A 23,003-nucleotide genomic window follows, 5' to 3' on the forward strand; every position below is an offset into this window, starting at 1 on the left:
CAAGGGAAGGACATGTTTCCGTAGGAGTGTCTGACACATTTATGTGATCTGCACAGAGGGGGCCTTCTTTCATGGGCTCATCTGGGGTGAAAGAATCCAGGCCAATTAGAGTATGTGCAGAGAAACATACTACAAGCACATGTCAGAGATGTCTAGGTATATTTTGTCCTGCCTCAGTGCTGGGGACTAGACTAAATGATCTCTCAAGTTCTCTTCCAGTCTTATACTTCTGTCATTCTACTCAACATGAATAAGGATACTATGGATAGTCAGGGGCGGAACTAGACAGAGTCCTGACTGCCAGTTTTCTCTAGCCCCTGGTCAAGGGCCTCCCTTTTTACTAAGCACTGTCCCTCCTCATTTGAATTTTCAGACTACTGCTACAGATTAGAAAAGGGAGGGATGGTTTTATACATGTTTGCTTTGAAATCAGAATGTAAAATGAGTAACTTGAGAAGGTTGTTTTCATACTTAAATTTCTCATGTTTAGTTAAAAAGGCACAATAAGGAAATAAGAATATCAATGCCACAATATCAGAGGGGTAGCCCTGTTAGTCTGTATCCACAAAAACAATGAGGAGTCCAGTGGCACCTTAAAGACGAACAGATTTATTGGAGAATAAGCTTTCATGGGTAAAAAAACCACTTCTTCAGATGCAATGCCACCATTACCATTCAAAGACACTTTATGAGGAAAGGTACAATACTGTGTAGATACAGTTAAAACTGACTGTAAACGATAAAAAGGAAAGAGCTAGAGAATTTGATTAATGACCAGGTAATATTAAAAGAAATAAGTATCCACTACAGCTTTACTGAAAAGTGACTACATTGGTGTATGGCCAGAGATGTGAGAACAAATTACAAGTACATGAAAGAGTGTAAACACCAAAGGAGAGGTATTGCTTCAGATGGTCTGAAAGGGACTTGCAAATAAGTGGGAGAGGAAAGTGAGCAAAGGAACACATCAGCTATATATCAGGAGAGAATTTGTAACAACATTTTATCTTAGACTATGAAATAGACTGGCAATGAGAGTATACTGTTTGTAGGGGCAGGGAGGAATAAACTCCTTGGGACCTCCTTTCCACTTTTACAATTTTGTTATCATAAAACATTTAGTTAACAGAACTATGTTGTTATTTTGAATTCACTTCAGGCATCACATGGTGTCAAATCTGCTGGATCCGTTTTCCAAAGAGATTCAAAACGACCAATTTCTGTCAAAAACATGAAGTCACAAATCTAGATGAGATTCTTTAAAATATATAAACAACTGAAATAAGTTACAATCCTGAGGCATACTATGTAGTAAATTTTAGCAGTACTTTATTGGAGCCATAGAAAGATACCTTTCGAGGGCCCGTTTCAGCAACAGCTGCATCCATCATCTGATGCTAATGCAAGCCATGCAAAATATGAGAGCAGGCATTTCCACACTGAGCATATGGTGGGGTTCTCTCTCTCCCCACATTTTCAAATGACATGAAGCTTTAAAGAGGAACTTTTTGTGGGGGGAAATTTAATACAAGAATAACTTAAAAACAAAGCACTTCCTCTTGCCACCAAACTGCCATATTTCCCTGACTGCTAATAAAGTTAGCAGCCAGAATCTTTCAAACTATTTCTGTTTGAAATATTTTGCATTTGCAGCTCAGCTTCTGCAGCCTCGATTCTACAGTGAAGCCATTGATCACTTTGTGATCCTGATGTCAAAAATTCATAACTGGATTACCAGCCCGTGATCCCTCCTCCCCACAGTTCCATGCAAATCCTGAATAAATAGATCCAGCATAAGTGACTGCAAGGATGGCATTCTTCCCCAGGAATGAATACAATGTTCCAGGGTCTCAAACCCATAAAGATGGTCCCTACAATCCTCCTCTATGGAGAGTTTTGACCAGTCGACTCATGAAGTCACAGATTCACTGGCCATGGCCCTGTTAGTTTTTTATCCCACCCAAATCCTAGACAGCCCTGCTACAGACAAAGCTGCCACAGAGCACTTCCCTGACATAGAAGACTTTTGCTGGGCATACTCTCCATAGCTGGGACCACTTCTCCCACTGAAACCTTCCACTACTCTTCTCCAAGCCAAAATGCTTTAGCCCTCAAGTGAAAACACCACCCATATCATCAAGGTCTTATCACTCTCCCAAGCTGGAAGCTCTTGTGCAATTAGCCTGGTTCATACCTTTGAAACAGGAAGGGACTGTGAGTTGGCCATTTATACACTGAGTGGGTATGGTATAGCCACACTTTTCCTCTTTATTTTTGCAGAAAAAGAAAATAGTTTCAGCATGCTGTATTCCTTCCTTGAGGTCTTGCTGAACTTTTATCTTCCGGCCATTGTATAACACTGTGGCTTTGTTAACTGGTATTTTACACGGTGCTGAAAAACAATTAATTTGTAAGTGGTACTTCTGAATAATAAGAGCTCTATTTAAAAACTGAATGGGCCAGGTCTTTTGAAGAAGATACAAAAATAACATTTGGAGGTAAACCACCACCATGTGGCCCATGCAGGTCTGTCCACTTGCCTAGCTAGGTGGAGTTCAGACCCTGTGTGGGATATTCGATAGTGGGCTAAGTGACTTTGAAGCATGCTTAGGTGTTTTTGAAAATCCCGCCCTGTGACTTATTGCAGTATGCTGGTTTAGATGAATACGTGTACTTGATTAATGTGGTTAATTGCCTGGTTTCCATAGGTCAGTTGTGAGTGTCTCTTTACTTCGGAACATCCAAATAAACGGCATCTTTGACCCTTTTCATAATTTAGAAGTGTGAATATGTTTCAAATGGTCTAAATATTGATGGAAAACAAATTAAGTGACATAATCACAGAACATGTTACTTCTGATCACAGTAAATGGGGGACACTAGTGAGGCCAGGTCTACACTAGAAAAGGTTTACTGGTGTAATTATACTGGCAAACCCTTCTAGTGCAGGTACAGTTTACTCCACCATAAAACATGCTTTTGGTGATATAGCTTTTACATTGAGGTTTTTGCCAGTATAAAAACGTTTCTTTAAAAAAGGTGGTGGGGGAGGGGGAAGTGCCCCTAAGCAACAGTGCAACACCAGCAAAAGTTTCTAATGTAGGCCTGACCAGAGTACAATGTTTTCATTCAGTTATGAGAAAGATGAGGGGAAAGAGAAAATTCAGATGTAGTGGAAATAGGTGCATGATCACTGAAGTCTATTCAGTTGTATCCTCTTACACGAGGTCAGATTTTGAAGCAGATAATCATTTCATGTTTTATTACAGACCCCAGTTTGAAATGTTTGTACTTTCTGCCTTGTAACAGTGGCCCATCTCAAAACAAAGACATCTCCCATGATGGACAGCTACACTTTTAACACAATACAGGTCAATAGATGGGTTTTAATACAGAGTATATATATATTCATACCTTTACATGATGGCTTGGTGGACCAGCGACCTGTTTTTTCACACCTTGATTCCCTTGGTCCATCTAGCACATAATGAGGCTGGCAGCCATAATCGACGCTCTCCATATAATGATAGGTTCTGCGGACGGCAAAATTTACGAATCCATTTTCTATCCCTGTTGGATGTGGACATTGTACATCTGTTGCAGAAAAAACAAAGCTGCATCTGTTGTGGAAGTTTAAGACATGTTGTATAGTGTGGAAAACATGGTAACCTTGAAACTTTCCTTGGTTCCTCTTTCACACAGATACACCATGAGAGAAGGTGAAAATGTTGGAAAGAAAAAATATTATTTTGTTTAGAAATATTTTCATTATAATCTATGGATCAGATCCTAAAATAGTGGAATTTGGCACAGGTCCACTGAAGTCAATGGAGTTATGCGAATGGGGTTACCAACTGGAGTTACTAACTGACAGTCTAGTCCTTTATTTCTTAAATTGATGAAATAGTTCACCTCTAGTGCTTGGTTAGTGCAATATGTTCATGAGCCAGATTTTGCTTTCATACCAGTGGAAGTTGCTCTTGATTTGCATAAACTTAACATCATAAGTTATAGTTACCTTGGAGCAGCGTTTTGTTCTACAAAATGTGCCATCTTGAGGTCATTATCAGCACTCTGCTTTCATTCACGATTCTGCCTTTCAGAATAGGGTGAATTTTAGTCTATCCAATGTATGAGTTAACAGGTTGGTATCTTTTTAAGATAGCCCATTTTAAAAAAAATTATTGTTCATGCTATTTCATACATGTTATTCTAAGAAGCTTTTAAAATAATAAAATAATAATAATAATAATAATAAAGTAAATTAGTGATAATATATTTACTTACACCTGCATTCTGGGATATCACTCCAGCTCCCATTGGCCATACAAGTAGCGGTTTCATTTCCAAACAACGCAAAAGATGGTAAGCATTCAAAACGGATAATATCTTGGAAGACAGACTCATTTCCAGGCGTTAGCTTATGGTAAGAAATAACTCCGAATTCAGGAAGTGAGGGAGGAGGACATGTCACAGCTGGAAAAAACAGAGCATCATTATTCCACATATGTTATAAATCTAGCTCAGTGATACTCAGACTGAAGCTCCAGAGCTGCAAGTGGCTCTTTAATGTGCCTCCTGCAGCTCTTTGCAGCACACATTAAAACACTGTGTGATTTAATTATTAACCAGTCTAGGTTATTAACCAATTGTTGTTGATAAAATAATAATACTTGGTCAGTTATTTTGCTGTGAGAAATAAATAAAAAATATATATACACACACATGCACAGATACACACACACAGTAAATATTTCCCATCATACTGTTTAAATATGAATATATAGTACTATAGTATATGAAACGATGAATTCACACTACGGTGGCTCTTTTGGGTAATGCTGATAGCTAATTTGGCTCCTGAACCACTGAGGTCTGAGAATCACTGACCTAGCTGTTACCGCTGCCTTGAGGAACATCACACAGAACGAGCACTATGCCCATCATGGAATTATGTACAACATCGCAGAGAAATATATTTGCCAAAGCAATAAGATTAAAAGGCTTAGTGGCATCAACATTTGTTATTCATGGATTGCTGTAAAATTTTACAGATTATATAAAAATACATAGACCATTACAGCATATTGTTAGGATATAGATATTCAGGCCTGTCTGCAAAGGCCTGTACTTTAAGAATTTAGGTGTATTCTTATCACTTGGCTAGTTCCAGAGGTATAAAAGAAAGAATCAAAACCACTGTCTGCCAGTGTAAGGGCCTTCTCTTACTGTGACAGTTTGTGGCCCTATGCTTAGGCTCAGGCCTTTGGCTAAGCAGCAGAGGCAGCCATAAGCTGGGAAGCGAACGGTCACATCCTCACATTCCAAACTAGTCACACTGAAATAAGGTGCTATTCGGCTGTTAGGAATACAATCCTGTCCTGATAGTTCCTATCACCTCCAGAGAAAGGGAAGTGCCTAGAAAATGTAAAAGGAAACTTAGTTTGATAGCATCCTGTCTGGCAAGAACTCACTTATCAATAGCTGGGATGTGAAATCCTCACTTCTGTGTTGTCTTGTCATTGTAGTTCCCACTTTGCTATTGTTTGTCTGTATAATCTCTGTCTGCTTCTGTGATTGTTCCTGTCTGCTGTATAATTAATTTTGCTGGGTGTAAACTAATTAAGGTGGTGGGATATAATTGGTTACATAATCATGTTACAATATGTTAGGATTGGTTAGTTAAATTTCAGGAAAATGATTGGTTAAGGTATAGCTAAGCAGAACTCAAGTTTTACTATATAATCTGTAGTCAATGAGGAAGTGACTGGGTGGGGGTGGGCATGTGGGTGTGGGTGGGCATGTGGGTGTGGGAAATGGGAGCAGGGAATGGGGGTAAGAAAATTGGAATCATGTTTTGCTAAAGGGGGAAATGGGAACAGGGAATTGGAGTAAGGAAGTTGGAATCATGTTTGGCTAAGGGTAGGAATGGGAACAGGGACACAGGTGTAAGGCTCTGTGGTGTCAGAGCTGGGAAGGAGGATACTAAGGAAGGAAACTGGAATCATGCTTGCTGGAAGTTCACCCCAATAAACATCGAATTGTTTGCACCTTTGGACTTCGGGTATTGTTGCTCTCTGTTCATGCGAGAAGGACCAGGGAAGTAAGTGGGTGAAGGAATAAGCCCCCTAACACATATTTGTACTTCTCTCATCAAAGTGTTCTATGTCTATGAAGGGTCAATTATGGCAAAACAACACCTACACCAGAGTCGCAGGGTTTCCCGAATATCCTAATTTTAGAGAGAGGGAGACTGAAGCAAAGAGGATAAGTGACCTGCCCACTCCCCAGGGAATCAACATCATCTCCGCTCTAGTATTAGAATTCAGGAGTCCCAGACTCCCATTCTATTAAACAGATTATTAAACTACCCTTCTCTTACAATGCACACATCAAAAAAAAAGAAGAAGAAGAAGAAGAAGATCCCACCATTATTTCTCTCCATGTCAAAGACAGAAGGTCTGATTCTTATTTACACTGAGTTCCTCTACACTGCTCTGGCACTGCTAAGAAGCCTTGGAGTGGATGTAAATATATTTATGCCCACTTTACGCGTCTTTAAAAGGCCAAAACAACATAAAGAAGTCTTGACTGTAAATAAGAATAAGGCCCAGAGAATTTCTTTTATATATGGGACACGTACGTTGGCATTCAGGTAGTTTTCCACTCCACTGTCCATCTGCCATGCACTGGCTAGTGTTTGCTCCATAGAGAATGTATCTAAAGAGAAAGAGACCCATTTATAAGCAAGCTTTGAGACCATTTGCATGTAGCAGAATTGAAATAATCTTTACAAGAGGGACTGGTACTTCTCTAAAAGAAACCTAGCAAGCAGATATGCACTGCACCGTATGGTCCAAATCCTGGAATCCTTCCCTAGTTCAAACACCCATTGACTTTAATGGGAATTTTGATTAAAACCTGAAAAAATTGGCTCTATACTAACACTGCAAGTTTCCAAAAGGCATGGTTTCACAATAGGAGAAAACGAATATGAGGCCGATGCCTTCCACATTCAACTATATATAGTATTTGACAAATTGGTTTATATAATTGATTAATACGGTGTATACATGCAAGTAAAGAATATTGATTTGTCATTAATACAGTGGATGGTACAATAAATGGTTTCTGGGGAGCAATGCTCAGTTATCTATGACAAGTACATTGATTCTGTTTGTCTAAAATCAGATACTTCAGGGTAGACACCATAGACACCAGTTAGACACCAGTTAGCCCAGTTTAATTCTCATGAACATTCCCTCTAATGTCCTTATCTCCAGACTTCCATGATTATATTGGTGAAAGTACTTACACTGAGTTTTAATGAAATGCTCATCCTGTTTCTGTCATTTCTATATTACACAGCTGGAAATCAGCAAATTATCATTAGCAAAATGAAGTCCATCAATCAAATCCCATTATTATACTGAATGTCAGAGTTGCCTTTATTTATTGCTTGTTATACTGTGTTTCTCAGAGGAGCAGCTTGAATGAAATCATTTACACTAGTGCTTAATTTGTAATGAAAGGTGCCGGGGTTCAAGCAATTAGCTGCCAGGGCTCAAGAATTTTTTTTTACATTCATAACTGATGCAGCAGGCCCAGAGGTGCCGGGGCTATGAACTGTCAAGCCCAGAGGTGCCAGGGCTCAGCCCTGGCACAAATTAAGCCCTGATTTACACATAGAAATGAATTCCAGGCTGTGCTTCAGCCGTGAATGTCACAGGTGAAAAATATTTGCTAATGAATTATTCCAGTGGAATGAACAAATGAGGTGAGTCACATGTTTGTCTGACTATTGTCCAGATATCTTTGTATCTGTAGTCTTAGATGGATACCTTACAAAGAAGTGATACCTTTATGCTGTACTAGTGTTATGGTGATACAAGAAACAGTGTGTCCATCAAAGTAACAGCCATGTGACAGCTACAACTCCCCAGGCTACTTTCCCATGGCCTCTTCCCAACACCTTCTTTATCCTCACCACAGGACCTTCTTCCTGATGCCAGATAGCATTTATACTCCTCAGTCCTCCAGCGGCATGCCCATGCCCACACCCATGCCCATGCCCACGCCCACACCCACACCCACTCACTCACTCTCACTCTCAGCTCTTTGCACACTCTTGCTCCCAGCTCCTTGCACACACCTTACGAACTGAAGTGAGTCCTTTTTAAAACCAGGTGCCCTGATTAGCCTGCCTGTCCTAATTGATTCTGGTAGCTTCTTAATTGGCTCCAGGTGTCCTAATTAGCCTGCCTCAATTGGTTCCAGCAACTTCCTGATTGTTCTGGAACAGCCCATTATCTTACTCAGTGAAAAGGGACCTGCTTAATCTGGGGCTAATATATCTACCTTCGATCATTCCCAGAGGCTGGGGTGGGGAGGCTTCTGCCCACCCACTTCCTGGATCCCAATAGGATCACTCTCCTGTAGCCATCTGGCCTGACCCTGTCACAATACACACACGGCTATGCAGAGCTCCATCCAGCCTGCCCACATTTTGGTTCTCATTTCCTCCTATGCCCCCTTCTTATATCATAGATTCCACAGAATCCTCTCAGCTTTCAGCTCTTATGTTTCATTCCACACTCAGCTTCATGCCTTTCTCATGTTGCTCCCTCCTGCAGAAGAGTGACTGTCCTATCCATCTCCAAGTCTATCCCCAAAACTTACTTGTTTCATTTGGATACTGATCTTAGACACCTGTTCAACACTATTCTCCCCTCTGACTCTCTCTCTCTTTCTCTCTCTCTCTCTCTCTCTCTTTTTCCACTGAATGCATCCAATGAAGTGAGCTGTAGTGCACGAAAACTTATGCTCAAATAAATTTGTTAGTGTCTAAGGTGCCACAAGTACTCCTTTTCTCTTTCTTCTGATACTTTTAGGCTTTAAGCTGTTTAGGGAAGGATCTCTTATTTCCATGTGGGTTTTTTTTCCATTGTCAAGTATACTGTAATGGGGGCCATCACCCCAAAATCACCCAGGTGACTTGGTGCAGCATTGCCATTGTGTCTGCCTCAGTTTCCCTGAGTGAGGGTTTTAATAAGGCCAGTGAGGCTTGTACATTGAACAGCACCCCTTCAGGGGTCTAGTTTATTCAACCCCAAAGACCGAACCATCATGTAAATAGGCCTCCCCCTCAGTATCTGTAGCAGGACAGGGAGGAGGCTGAGTCAGCCTTTGTCTGTCAACGCTAATTATGTCCAAGGTTCCTTATCTGTGAGGCCTTTGTGACCCAGAACTCTTTTCTGGAGTCAGGGCTGTCTTGTCATTAGCTGGGGGAGGGTCTCTCCTATTGCATCAAACTTCCCACAGAGGCTGACCCTCCCCAGGATAACATAAAATTCCTCTTTTCCCCAGGCTTTTGTTGCCCAGTGAACACTTTCAAAGTAGCGAGGTTTCTCTGAGATTTGTCATTCATAGTCCCTTCTTGTCACAACTACTCCCACCCAGGAGCATTTTTATTTGGTTTTCTTTGCTGGTGACCTCCATCACCAGCTTCCCCTGAGAAGCCTTCTCCATAGACATGTTCTCCTACTTTCTGGGAACTGTTCCTCTCCCCAGGAGCCTCTGTTCCCCTAGCTAGCCACCACCAGGCATAGCTTCCTTTTATCGCACCAGAGTGCTCCCCTCTGGTGTAATTAACTGCCTCTCAGAACCTCTCAGAGGTCAGCACAACTCCTGACCACTTCGGGGGACAGCTGCCCTCTGGCACACACCCTAAGGTGCTATGCAAATAATAAAAACATTGGATACAAAGTGCGCTGATGACATACTAATGATGCAGCACGCACTGAACAGCCTATTTTGTGTGTTGTTTATTTTAGAGCCAGACATTCAGCAGGCCTCCTTAGCTGAATCCACAAAAATTGTGAGTGGATTCACTGTGCAGTCACAACATATAACTACATACTTCAACAGGTTGCTTGATGGGTGACTGCTCATTTGCACATTGAAAGCGTGGTTAGGTATATTTTGTTAGGATATTTCTTTTAAATTTTGTCTACCTACATTTTTTTTTCACGCAAGTGATTTGTTTCTACAGATTTCTTCCATGTTTTAATGTAACGCGACAGCACTTCAAAACACGGGAACGGCTCTCGCTGAAACACCATTTTATGTTTCGCTCAAAGTGCTGTTATCAAACGTCTGTCTCTGTATTTTCCTTAGCCAATTCCTTTGAATTTATTCTAATCTCCAAAACCGGCAGCACTTTTTCAAACCGGACAACCCTGGGTAAAAGTGTATTGCACTGCTACATAGGGAGACCAAATTAGGGTTAACCTCGAGTTTTCATTCACTGTTCAGGGAAAGACATAGAAGCAATATTGTCAACCCCCAAGAGCCTAGATTGTTATGGAGCGGTCTCTGATGCAGGAGTTCATCTCATGCTGTATGAAGGGGATTTACAAAGGGGGGAGAAGGTGGCACAGAATTTTTTTTTTTTTGCATAAAATCAGCCCTGCCATTTGGACTGGTTCCATTTCTGTGAGTCATTCTCTTGGGAGTAGCAAAAGCCCCCGCTAAGCTATGGCCAAGGTTAAACAGGGTGTGAGTGAGAGAGAGAGAGAGAAAGAGACCTGTCCTCCACACCAATTCTTGACTATTTGGGGCACCTACCAAGTGAAGAATTTTTTTAATCAGTTGTTCAGCAGCTCCAAAAGCTCTGACACAGTCATTTCCATATGACCTTGTTTCCCACATTCTCAATCTGAGTGACGCTGTCTGGAGATCACTTTGTTGATTTGAATTGAATATCGTACTAACATGGGGACTGAAATCTGCCCTATTTCTTTGTAAGCTCAATTCATGGGGTCTCAATGTCCACTCTAGCTGTCATCCCCCTAATTGTATCTTCCCCAGTTTCACTAAGGTGGAAGATACAATCCTCATCCCATGGAAATCCAGGGGAATTTCAGCATGGACTAACAAAAACAAGAATTGTTCTTAATGATCCAATCCAACATCCATTGAAGTCCATGGGCAGACTCAGTGGGAACAGGTGGCCCCTAAGTGATCATGTACATCATTCTGTGTTATTCTGGTGGAAGCATCAGTCATTCTGAAATTTTTTGCCATTATTCTCAATCCTTTCATTGATTTTTCAGTTTTCCAAGGCTATTGCAGATTTCTTATTAATTAGGGGCTCACAGTTTTCTTGTTTTAATTTTTTAATCCAGCTTGCAGTTTCACTGGCTTTCGCTTATATTTGTGCATTTTAAATTGAGTTATTTATCCTTCCCATGAGCAGAGATCCCTGTAGGTGCACTGATTGTCAGGATGAGTTGGGGACACTCCAAGGAATGGATGATGACTGCTTTGGGGCCTGAATTTTTCAATAATGCAGACCACATTTCTCAGTAGCTTCCTTATAACTTGGAAACACTGCTTTGATCTTCCTTTGCCTTAAACTTGCTGCTTGGGTTTAGCCTGATCATCTTATATAGCATGCAAGGTGGAATTATTCTCCATCACATAACTCCTCTATGTTATCCAGACTTGGAGATAACAAGAAAGCTGAATAAGATGGATGTCTATGGGAACCAATATTGGGGATTTTGAGAATAATAAAACCAAGACACTGTGTTTCTAGAAATACTTTATGTGGAAAGTGCAGAACAATTTCCTGGTTTAGTTCTTTAAAAGTATGTTCGTTTTATTTACTATGTATTTTAAATACTATCACATTCCATAACAAAGTAACTCTGTCAATGTCCACAATGGGTGTTTAACAATTTCCTCTGAAATTTCTGCTAGTGGCTTCAGTGATAGGCTACCTAACTACATGGATCATTGGTCTAATCCAGTATAGCAATACCTATGTTCACCATCATAATATATGAAATGGATCATTTTTATTTCTGTAGCTTTTCTCAATTAATAAAACCAGAGGATCTAGTTTATTACCTTTCTATGTTGAAGTTATTTTTAACAGCATGGTGAGTGAGAACTTACCCTGGTTCACATGAAAAGTGTATCAAACTTTGATAGTTCAAGTCTATAAAATGAACTATTCCATTTCTCATGGGTTCAGGAGAGGGACATTTCTTTGCTGTTGTTTAAAGATGAGAGGATAATATTATTTCATGATATATAAAATAAAGCAGTCACAGTATTTAGAGCATTTAATGACCAGTGTCATTCAAGTTTCTTCACTTCTTTGTACACATTTTCATCACTCTATACATTTTATATTTGAAATCAAAACACATTTAAGATAGTTTCAAAGTTCTTAGTAATTAAATTAGCTCTGACAATTGATTAAGGGCTATGCAAAGCATGTGATATAAATAACTTGTCTGTGATTGAAGTCAATAAAGATTAAAGTTGTCAGGGTCCATTTAAGTATAATGGAATTTTGTAAACAAAAATATATTTCTATAGATGTCATTAAACTCAAAACCATCAATATTTTACTTACACGCTTTAAAACAATAGAATAAATGAACGTTCCAATTTTAAGGATGAAACAGCTGAGTTTAAATTTTGGTTATAAATATCATAAATAGTTACAGTTTTCAATGTATAAAGAACAACTCCACATAATTTCAATCTAAACACCTTTTATTTTGGATTAAGGGAATCAACAACAAGAAACAACAAAAGTAAAGCTCTCAATAGAGAGTGAAGTGTGCAACTCCTATCTAACAGCAGCAACCCCGAGAACAAAATGGCTGCTTACTTTACAATCTAAGAACTCAACTTTGCGCTCAGTTCTTAGAATGTAAAGGCAAGAACACAGAAAATAAAGGCATCACAGCTTTGTAGCTAGATATATCACATGAACCATAAAAAAGCCTGTCAAACCAATGCACAGTCTATCAGCAGCAGAATATAACATCTAGGTTATATTTATGTATTTAAGTATTTATGATTTACTTACGTATACATCTCATTGTATTGATAGGCCATTTACCAGACCAAGGGCAAGTATACTTCCTTGAGCCACTCTGATGGCTATAACCAGGATCACAGGTGTACATAATTTCTTCACCTCTCTCATATATTCTCTTGTCTACATCAATTGTAGCAAATGGCACTTCACGGGGCTTGGGGCAAACTGGAAGAAAGGAAGCACTTTACAATAAAAGGCTTTAGTTATATATATAAAATCCTGGGCAGAGGATTTTTGTTTGTACAATTCAGAAAACTCAAGCACAGAGGTCTTCTACTCAGCTCAAAGGCATTTCTCCAGTTGTCTTTCTGTAACTGTTCATAGATCAAAGAACCACGTGATGGCACCCAGTGACACCTTTCAAAATAACAACACCCCCATCTTCGCTCTGCTGATCCTCCCAAGATAGTTTTAAGATGACAACACCCTGAATAATTTATCTCCCAGACAGAAAGAAAAGAAATAAGAACTGGGGGGCGGGAAGAGGGGTGCACACAGGGCCGGCTCTACAGTTTTGGCCGCCCCAAGCAGTGAAAAAAACTGCCACTGCAGCCCCAAAGGGGAGAAGCTGCTGCCGATTTGCCACCCCTTTGGAACTGCCCCCCAAGCACCCGCTTGGAATGCTGGTGCCTGGAGCTGGCCCTGGGTGCACACAGAACCCCTGGCATGGGCGGGAAGAATGGAGGACCCTGGGAAGGGGGGCTCACCCAGAACCCCTGCCACGGATGGAAAAAGGGCGACAATTGTATGGGGGAGTTGTTGGGCATACAAATTTACCCTAATTGTGAGCTCAACTGTGAAAAGCAAGTGAAAGTTCATAAAATGTCACAATAACCTACAACAACAAATGTTGATAGGAAAAGACGCAAAAAAGAGACAGACTGAATTAGTCCGAACAAAAAGACCTCCTGATATAACTACCAGGCATGATCTTAACACAGGCCTTGAAACAGGAAAAGTGTGGAACCAGAAATCAAAGAACCAAAATTGGTGTGTCGGGTATTAGACCTAATCGGTAGACAAAATAATAAGAGGCTGGACTATTCCTCCCCGTCATTTTTAAGAGTCGTACAAAGAAAACACTTTGGAGAGAAAAATTGGCTACTGGTGCAAGTTTCACCATCATGGTTGCCACCCCCACCATCTTCTGGAACCCAGTCCCTTTTTTCATCCTGACCCTGAAAGAGGTCCTGACCAGACATGGCCAGAGAAAGGAACACAGATGACATTGCCACCTCAACCAGCTGAATCCCAACCATCACCTGGGATGTGAGACTTTGTTTGTGTGTGTGTGTGTGTCTGCCTGTCTGTCTGTCACACAAACACCTTTGTGTGGTCTTGTCCTTGTCTCACCCCCTTGTGTGTTCTTTCCTTGTTTCTCACACCCACTCTTGTTCGGCTTTTCCTTCCCCACATTATTTCTTCAGTTTCCTAGCTCTCGCCTTTTTCCTTCTAATGAGAGTCTGGTTTTGCTGGCCAAGACTGCATATTTTGTAAAACTGCTGTAAGCTGTGACCCGAAAAAGACACCCAAAAGCAATGCCCAAAAGAGCCCGAATGCTTGTCCAAGTTTGTCAGGGCTCAGGGTGGCTGATAAGATCATGTGCTGTGCCAGTGTTTTTCCAGCAGCGAGGTTGCAAGTGGGAGTCAACACCAGAGACAGATGCTGCATTTTCTACCCTCTCTATTCGTTTCTCTCCCTTTGAGTGTGGGTTGGTCTTGTTTTATCTTCTGAGAAATGGGCTCAGACTTTAACAGCAGCAATCATACAGTTCCAGCCTATCTCAATTAACTTCTCTTTTCCACCCATAGGACAGTTACCATCTACGAGACTTTCAGATAAAGGGGGGTTTCTGTCTAAAGGAAGTGGAAACAAGGGATGTTATAATGAAAGTCATATTTAATACTTTACATTTCAAACGCCTTAATGGTTTTAACCTTTTATTAAAGATACAAAAAAGGAAAAGATTTTTAATGGTGTGTTTGCCATGGTACTAAGCAAGCTGAGGTATCTGTATACAAAACCCTAAACCTTGTCTAAAACTCTGTACTGTTTAACTCTTTAGGTCCTTTATTCTGTCTAAATTAACACAACAGATGGGACATACAGTGCCCCTGACATGTGGCAGAAGGTGAAATGGGGGGCCCACCCAGAACCCCTGCCATGGTGGGAAGGCAGGGGTATGCGGAGGAAAGAAGGAATAGGGGCCCACACCAAACCCCTGGAAAGGGGGAGTATAGGGGACAATGGTATTGGGGAATGGGAGACAGGAGATACACAGAGCTCCTGGCGTGTTGTGAGGAGAATGGAAGATCCTGGTATGGGGGTGGAGGGATGCTATGAGGACACAGAGAAGGGGGGAGTGGGATGGTTGCAGGGAGTCCCTGAAATAGAGAATGATGGTAGGATGGCACACAGGAAGCTGGGGAGTCGGGGGAACAGTGAAATACAAGGAGCCCCTGATATGTGCAATGCCATACGCTCAGCCTACAGAAGCAGTACAAGGTGATAGCATTTTTCTTGAAAACTAATATTTTGGCCAGACTTTTCCAACTGCTTGAGAACACCCAGAGATTCCGCAAAACCCTCCTCACCACCAAGGTGCTCCCATCCTCACCGTCTATCTACAACACAGAACGTTATTTGCTATGCAAAAGTCAAAGATACTTACCATGTTCTGCAAGAGCACCGTGTGCTAGAGTAACAATCCACAAGAACAGCACAGTGGGCATTGCTGCGAGTTCACAAGCCTCCAAAATGACTCTAAACTAGCTGTTTCTTCTCTTAAACAAAGCAGACAACCACAAGGTTTGTAAATATTAACTCTTCATGTTTACTCTGATCTAGTAAATAGAAGATAGAAGATTGCTGGCAATACAGGCAGAAATGTTCCTCTCCTGCTTGTTGTTCATGTATTACAGGAATTCAGACAGTGATCGATTCTGAAGGTCACTCATCTCTGCCTGATGGTTCCCCCGGATTTTGTCCTCTTGAATTTGCATTTTCAAGAAAGTAGGCACCAACTAAGTCATCTCCAAATCTTTCAGGGCCAGTTCCTTATCAGGTGTAAATTGATGTAGCTCCATTCAACAGTGAGGAAGCTGATTTACACAGGCTGAAAAAAAAAATCTGGGTGATACTGGCTGACCAGGTCATGCTAGAGAGTATTCAGGTCAATTCACTTGTGTATTAGATCAAAGTAATTGTAAACGTACTTTTGGGTGTTTAAACTTCATAAAACTAATGGGATGTTACTTGTATTGTTTTTGCTTCTCTATTCCTGTCATAATGTAATAGGAAACATTTACTGGGAAAATACTCGTGTAACTAAATTACACATTGAAGAAATCTTGTGAAATGCTCATGAAGGACTCTATGGTAAGACTGGTACAGTGATCCAGGAATTCACATTTGTTACTGCCTTGGGGAAATCTAATTACAGAATATATCACCAGTTGGGCGGGGGGGTCTTCCTGGTTTTCTGACAGTCTGACCTGAGACTGGCACTCACAGTTGTGAGCCACTCCAGACAGCTTGACAATCTGGCCCTCAGACTTTTACTCTGCATGGGAGAGGGTAGCCCTCTGTAACAGAACAGCTTGCCCTGTGGGCTGGAGAACCTCGGGTTAAGCCAATCCTGATTATGGAATGAGCCCACTTTGCGGGGAATCAAGCAATTCCCTATAAAAAACAGAAGGTGGCTGCAGTGAATGGGGGAAGCTCAGGGAGCTGCAGTGATGCTGGTGAACACTGTGGTTGCTGAAGAAGAAAGGAGCTGGGACAGGATGATTCCTGAAGGACCATAACACCAGTGAGCTTGGAGAGTAAAGTGGTGAGTGGTGGTTCACAGAAGACAGGGAAGAAACCCTGACTGTGTTTGGGAATGGACATAAGAACCCAAGCAGGGAGGAGTGATTGGGAGACTTAGACTGGAATGGAAGAAGAGCCCTGGGAATGAGAGAAAATCCCAGAACAAAGTATGGAATTTTTTTGTGTTGGACTGAACTCCAGTTTAGGACTCTGGTTTGTTGCATATTTGTTCTGGTATTAAACTAGTCCCAGACAGGGGTACTATTAACCAGAGAGCCTCTGAGTTTTTAAAGGGGCCTGAAGAGAGAAAAAAGAGAAGCTGGGAGTCTGCAGAGACAATCCCGCTCCCCTGGCCAGGAGGGAGTGCTAAATAAGCAGCAGTCCTGTTATACCATCCTACTGCATATGGTGGTCATGCCAGCCAGACACCACTGCTAGTAGCCAGCATAGTTCTTCCTTTCCTGTGCAATAACCATCTTTTGCCCCACAAAGGCCTAAGAGAAGCTCAGAATGGGAACACAATGGAACAAACACTGTAAGACAAGAATCTTAAAATGGTGGTGGTGGAGTGGGCTAACTTATTCAATATACAGTGATCACAGATCAATTGCCAAATTCTCAGCAGGTGTAAATCACGGTCGCTCCTCTGATTGTGGAGCAGAGGATCAGTGACTCCAGAGCTACACTGATTTACACCAGGTGAGGAGCAAGCTCAATAAACTTCTGGTGTAGAAGTTTTAGCTAGTTCTCTCTTGAGGCAACCTCTCTTCAGCTGGTGGAAACTTTTCAAGTGCAACCGAAATAACACTGTAATCTCTTTCACGCGTTGACATTTCTAATCTAAGAAAAGTCCTCACCCCTAGCAGCAGCCTGACTCACTTTGTGCGGGGGAGCATGGGGCCACAGACAATTGCCCTGCTTGCTACCCCCTAACGCCGGCCCTGGCTTTTATATGCAGAAAAACAGTTCTTGTGGCATAGATGGGCCATGGAGTTTTTATAGCCTGCTGGGGGGGGGGAGGGGGCTTAAAAAGAAAAAGGTTTAGAACCCCTAGTATAAGGCAGGATTTGAACACTCCGCTGGTGGTGGCTTTGCCCACCTGTTTGGGGAAGGTATTTCACACATACAGAGTAGCCTGGTCACAACTGTAGGACAAGTAGACAGATGGAGCATGGAGTCTGGCATCAATGGCATGCTGGAGTATCTTTGGGTGTGATGTTGTGTGGGGCTGGGCTGGGTCTATACACACACTCTAACCAATGTCCGTTCTTAAACCGTTTAGCCTTTGTTTTTAAAAAGCGTCTGTTTGCATTTAAAATATAAACTTTGACCAGAATATTAAATAATCAGAAACATGCGAATCTCTTCAGATTGAAAGTGTTTTTAACAGTTTCTGTGCTTTGGCTCTGAGTGCCTTGCACAAAATATTTACCAAACTCACACAGTCAAAGGACAAAGTGCAGCTTTTCAACCTCTAACAAAACTTGACTCCCATGAGTCTTTTCTCCTATTTACATTATTTATTAGTCACAGTTTTTCTATTCCTTTTAAAAAAATATTGACAAAACATCTTTACCCTTGCCAAGACCTATGGGAAGATGAGATGAGCTCTAAACTTTTCCTTTTTGGCTTAACACCTTGCCAGGCTCTAGCTACTATTGATGTTACATTCTGACCTATGTTTTAAAACAACACAGGAACACAAAGGCCCAACTTGCCTGAGTCAAGAGATTTCACCATTAGTCAATCTCCATGTGAGCATTTCCCATAATGATCACCAGATGGCATAATGTACTCTATTGTGTATCACACCGCTATAAGCATGAGCTGAAAAGCTTTATATGCTGCTTTAAGACAAAAGATGCAACAGAAAAACAATGGATTGAATAAGTTTCAGGTTAACTGGTATCTTCATAGATATTTGAACATCCACACCCAATGGTCCCATTTCCTATTTATAAATAGATCATTCCCATTTACCATTCATTTACCATTCCCCTGCATATCAAACTGAATGCAAAATGTGAGAATGCAGTCAATTCCATAACAACTACTGATACTCACTTCTGAAGCTCTTATTTAGCTTTTTATTTTGCAGCAGCAAAGAAATGTTAGAACGCATGCATGTCACACACAGGAATATTTTCTTCCAGTCCATGGGAATGAATAGTTAAGGAATAAATATTGGGGTCGGGCTTACATGGCTCCTCTTGGCATAGAATCAGCAAGCCAATCAAGCTAAAGAAAAACTTTTTTCTCTCTGCATGTGGAGGATAGTCTTTAATTATACATGTCATCTAAAGCCCTGATCTTTCTTGCCATCCCTTTAGCACATAAATAACTTTATGGACATGAACATGAACAGCAATTTACTTCATGTGCACAAGTATTTACAGCATGCGAGCCTAAATTAAAGACAGCATGCCTGCCACAAAACGAACAGGGGAATATGCTTCCTCAAAGAAAGAGCAACTTGTTTTCCCCTTTTGGCAGATGCCTAGGGACTGAATACTTCCTTGCTATTTGTTTTATGCATCTTTTGTGAGCAGGTCCATTCTCAAGGTTATGTTGATCTCTTTGTCGAAGTGGGCTTTCAGTTTCTCAGGGAGAGAAACAAAACCAGGATTCAATCCAGACCACGAGTGTAATTTTCCTGAAAAGGTAAAAATGAAATTAAGTCGAGAATTCAGGAGATTTAAGAGGGTAAAACGGTCCCTTTTGGAAACTGTAGAGCTGGTGTTTAGTGGTTCTTCAGTTGTTGTTTGATCCCTCCAGTTCATAGGTATATTCATTTTTACACGTGAACATAAGAAGATATTGAGCTCAATAAAATCTTGTGCAGGGGTTTGTTTGGTTTCCTTTTCTTGAAATAAACACAAAGGGCCAGGTCGCAACCCCTTTCCCCAGGCTGCCAGAGGAAGAGAACTTCAGAAAGTTCCAGTGTCCTGTGCAGGAATGGTGAGATCCAAGGCCTGGTCTCTGTAGTGAGCACAGGGTACAGTGCACCCCAGTTATTAGCATTACTCATCATTAGGGCTCCATGTCTGTCCCGGAGGTTGTGGAAGTCACAGATTCTGTGACTTTCTGCGACCTCTGTGACTTCTGCAGCAGCCAGCGGCTGACCACAGGGCTGCCCAAGCAGCTAGCTCCAGCATCAGTTACTCAGGTGGCCTTGGGGACAGCCACACTGGCTGCTGCTCAGGCAGCCACTCCCCAGGGACCATCCACAGCTGAGGCTGCTGGCCCTGGCCTCCCCAGCAGTGCCTCCCCCTTGGGGTGCCCCTCCCCAAGATTTAGTCCAGGGTATTTATAGTATAAGTCAAGGGCAGGTCATGGGCAGTGAATTTTTGTTTATTGGCCGTGACTTGTCCATGACTTTTACTGAAGATACCTGTGACTAAATCGTAGTCTTACTCATCATAACTCTTTCTAGTTACTGTTCCAGCCTGTTTTAGGAGCATTGTAGATAGCAAAGATATTTATGGGAGAGGTGTCCCATCAGGAGCCTAAATAGCATACCCAACCTGAAAATGCAACTGGGAAAGGGGGAGGGAGAACTGAACTGTGATGTGACAGTTCCTGCTATCTATGAACTTTTCACAAGAATGTCTGAGTTTCTATAATCTGTGTCTCCTTCTCAATGGTCACTATATTACAGAGTGTGCTATGCCTCCGACCCTTCCAGTCTTTCTTGGCGTGCACTTCTCTTAGTGATAGGCCCTGGCCCTCCATTTTGCTCAAGGGGAGCCCCACAACTGTGATACTGGGCCCCTGACTTCAGCACCTCTGTTTCTCACCATTGCTTCTTCATCAGGTCCAAAAGAGCTTGGAACCGCATTGGAGAATTCCCCTTCTGGGAGCTATGCAACCAGCAAGTGTTTGCAGTGACACAGACAGCCTTTTCAAAACAAGACATTATTAATCAGTGGGAATGCAGTGCTCAGGGATATTGGGTTAAAATGGTAAAGAAATGTCAAACCACATAACCAAGCCAAGGGAAGCAGGCAGGTTAGGTGAAAGTTAAGCGGGTCCCTCTTTGCACTGGCCTGGAAGACAAACGGTATGCCTGCAGCAAGCCTCCCTGAACCTCCCAATCCGGGAGATCATGTTCCTTATAAAAGACCCTTCACACCTATGTCCTTTGTTTCAAGTACCAGTCACACTTTTCACATATGTTGCCCCAACCCCCAGTTCATATAGAGGAGAGGTTGTGGGCAATTGCCTACCCGTATTCCAAAAAGTCCCATTAGCCAGTCATCATTAAAAGTTAATGGTCTGGTCTTTGGTCTTCATTCTATCTCTAAGGCAACGTTAGTCATATGTTGACAATTTGTGATACTTCATTCATGTCAACCCAGACATGTCTCAGTGACCCACATCCAGTCCATGAAACACTTAGGAGAGTGTCTCTGGAAGGAAATTAATCCCTCATGACCAAGTTGGTAGCAATATGAAAGTGCTTGTGTAAAAGAATTATATATTGACAAATATATGGACATTTCCCTTGTTCTATACAATAATTAAAAATAAACTCACTCAATTCTGTACCAATTAGGACTAGTCCCATTTTCTAAGCATCAGCCATCATTTAATACATAGCTTGACACCAATTGGTCCAAATTTGTACATTAACTATCTTCAACTTCTGCAGCTAGGCAAAAGTCAAGTCGTGCAAAAGTCAAGTCGTGCTTGTTCAGTGAAGATCTCTTTCATTTCTTGGGTGAGTGTTTAAACCAAACATGCAGTAACTAGCACTGACCTGACAGTTTTTTACTTCATTGGTGACATACAAATAGGGTCTGTCTATTTCATAAGTGGCACTAAAGGAAATGTTCTCATTAGCAGCATAATTTAGGGGCAAATTCTGCTCTGGGTTACACCACTGTCATTCCCGAGTGGTCTTGTTGAAGTTATTCCACCCTTCCAGTTGTGTAAGTCACTCCAGAATTTATGAGTTCAGCCTTACATCACTTCAGGCAGCCTCTGTTCAACCAAAAGTGTAGAACCAAAGAGACCAATTATTTTACCCTTTGGCCTGTGGTGTAAAGGGGCTGTAAAAACAGCGCAGGCAACCACCGGTGTCAAGAGATTCCCTGGGTGGCATAGAGCTCGCACAATAATGTTATGGTGCTTGCAAGCATGAGGCTGTTCTGTTCTGCACTGTGGCCAGACCCACAGTATGGGGAGGCACAAAGCCACTTTTCTCCCTCCCTCCTCTACCCTGTAATAACTCTATAAAGCAGTGAGATGTGAAAGGATGAGAACAGAAAGAGATACAAGGACAATGGAAGAGGAGAGAGAGAGAGAGAGAGAGAGAGGTTAAAGCACTTGTTTGGGTTTGCGGGTGGAGAAGCACCACATCAGCTCTAAACTTGGCTCTTCTTTGCCCCTCAGACAAGACTAAAAACCTGACAACATGCTCAAGATTCCCTTCATGGTTCGGCACCTGCTCCCAATGACGTCAGCGGGATAAATTTAATTGATTTCAATGAGAGCAGCATCTGGCCCTACCTGTATGTATTGTATCATGCTACAGCCTTGTCAGCACACTGAACCAATACAGGGATCAGATCTGGCCAGCAAGTTCTCCAAGGAAAACACAGTGCTGCAGGAATGCACTTTACAGTTGCAGTTTTGGCTTTTGACCACTTTGTGGACCAGTGGCACCTGACATATTGGTTTTTGTCCGAGTTTCTAGATCACCTAGAAAAAGGGTTCGATTGGCAAATAAAAGCACTGGAAAAAACAGAGATGCAAAGTGTCAGTCGTGCTCAGAACTGATACATGTAACTATTTGCTCATCTTCACCTTGACATAGGGAGATGATTTCACATGAACATTGATATCTCGGTTCTCTCTCTCCCCAATAAATAGATAGCTAGGCTTTATAGTACTAGGATTTAGTGCTGCTCTTTTATTAAATTTCTTTGTGCCAGAATTGTTAGTTTTTGTTTTTCCCCAGTAACAATTGTTTTTGAGTTTTTTTATGTTGGCTACTTGTTAAATTTTAAGATACTGCCCACAGCTGACTTGGCAAATGGCCAAAATATCACAACAGCATCCAGCTTGCAGTACATTTACTCACTGTTATTCTTTGGTTTTCCCAAAATGGGTGGATTATTATTTTAAAAATCAGTAGCTGAGTTGTTGTTTGACTTATTCACCCAAGTTAAGAACATCAGCAAAAGTCCATGTGTCAGAAGGCAGCCTATAATCATTGCTATTTGGCTGTGTCAGAAGCCTCTCTTAGTATCAGCAGCTAAGTCTATGTAGATGGAAGCCGTTGATTTAA

At 41.6% G+C, this 23,003-nt stretch overlaps 1 protein-coding gene across 1 annotated transcript; it reads right to left on the bottom strand.

Moving 5' to 3' along the window:
• Positions 1 to 1,155: 1,155 nt before the first annotated feature.
• Positions 1,156 to 15,633, bottom strand: APOH (apolipoprotein H). The gene is made up of 8 exons (XM_073311392.1): positions 15,573 to 15,633; positions 12,890 to 13,066; positions 11,962 to 12,058; positions 6,644 to 6,720; positions 4,288 to 4,476; positions 3,415 to 3,594; positions 2,195 to 2,392; positions 1,156 to 1,220 (listed from the first exon to the last, which is right to left on the bottom strand). The coding sequence occupies exons 1-8, from the start codon at positions 15,631 to 15,633 to the stop codon at positions 1,156 to 1,158; spliced, it is 1,044 nt and encodes a 347-aa protein (XP_073167493.1).
• Positions 15,634 to 23,003: the final 7,370 nt, after the last annotated feature.

This window comes from Lepidochelys kempii, chromosome 14, assembly GCF_965140285.1.
Source record: "Lepidochelys kempii isolate rLepKem1 chromosome 14, rLepKem1.hap1, whole genome shotgun sequence".
Classification (NCBI taxonomy): domain Eukaryota; kingdom Metazoa; phylum Chordata; order Testudines; family Cheloniidae; genus Lepidochelys; species Lepidochelys kempii.

Excerpts from the sequence above, each read along its gene's own strand:
- APOH (XM_073311392.1), bottom strand. The coding sequence starts at position 15,633 with ATGCCCACTGTGCTGTTCTTGTGGATTGTTACTCTAGCACACGGTGCT. Across the intron at positions 3,595-4,287 it reads TGATATCCCAGAATGCAGGT|ATGTACAATGTCCACATCCA; the intron begins GTAAGTAAATAT and ends TTTCTGCAACAG. Across the intron at positions 2,393-3,414 it reads CACCAAGCCATCATGTAAAG|CACCGTGTAAAATACCAGTT; the intron begins GTATGAATATAT and ends ATTGTTTTTCAG.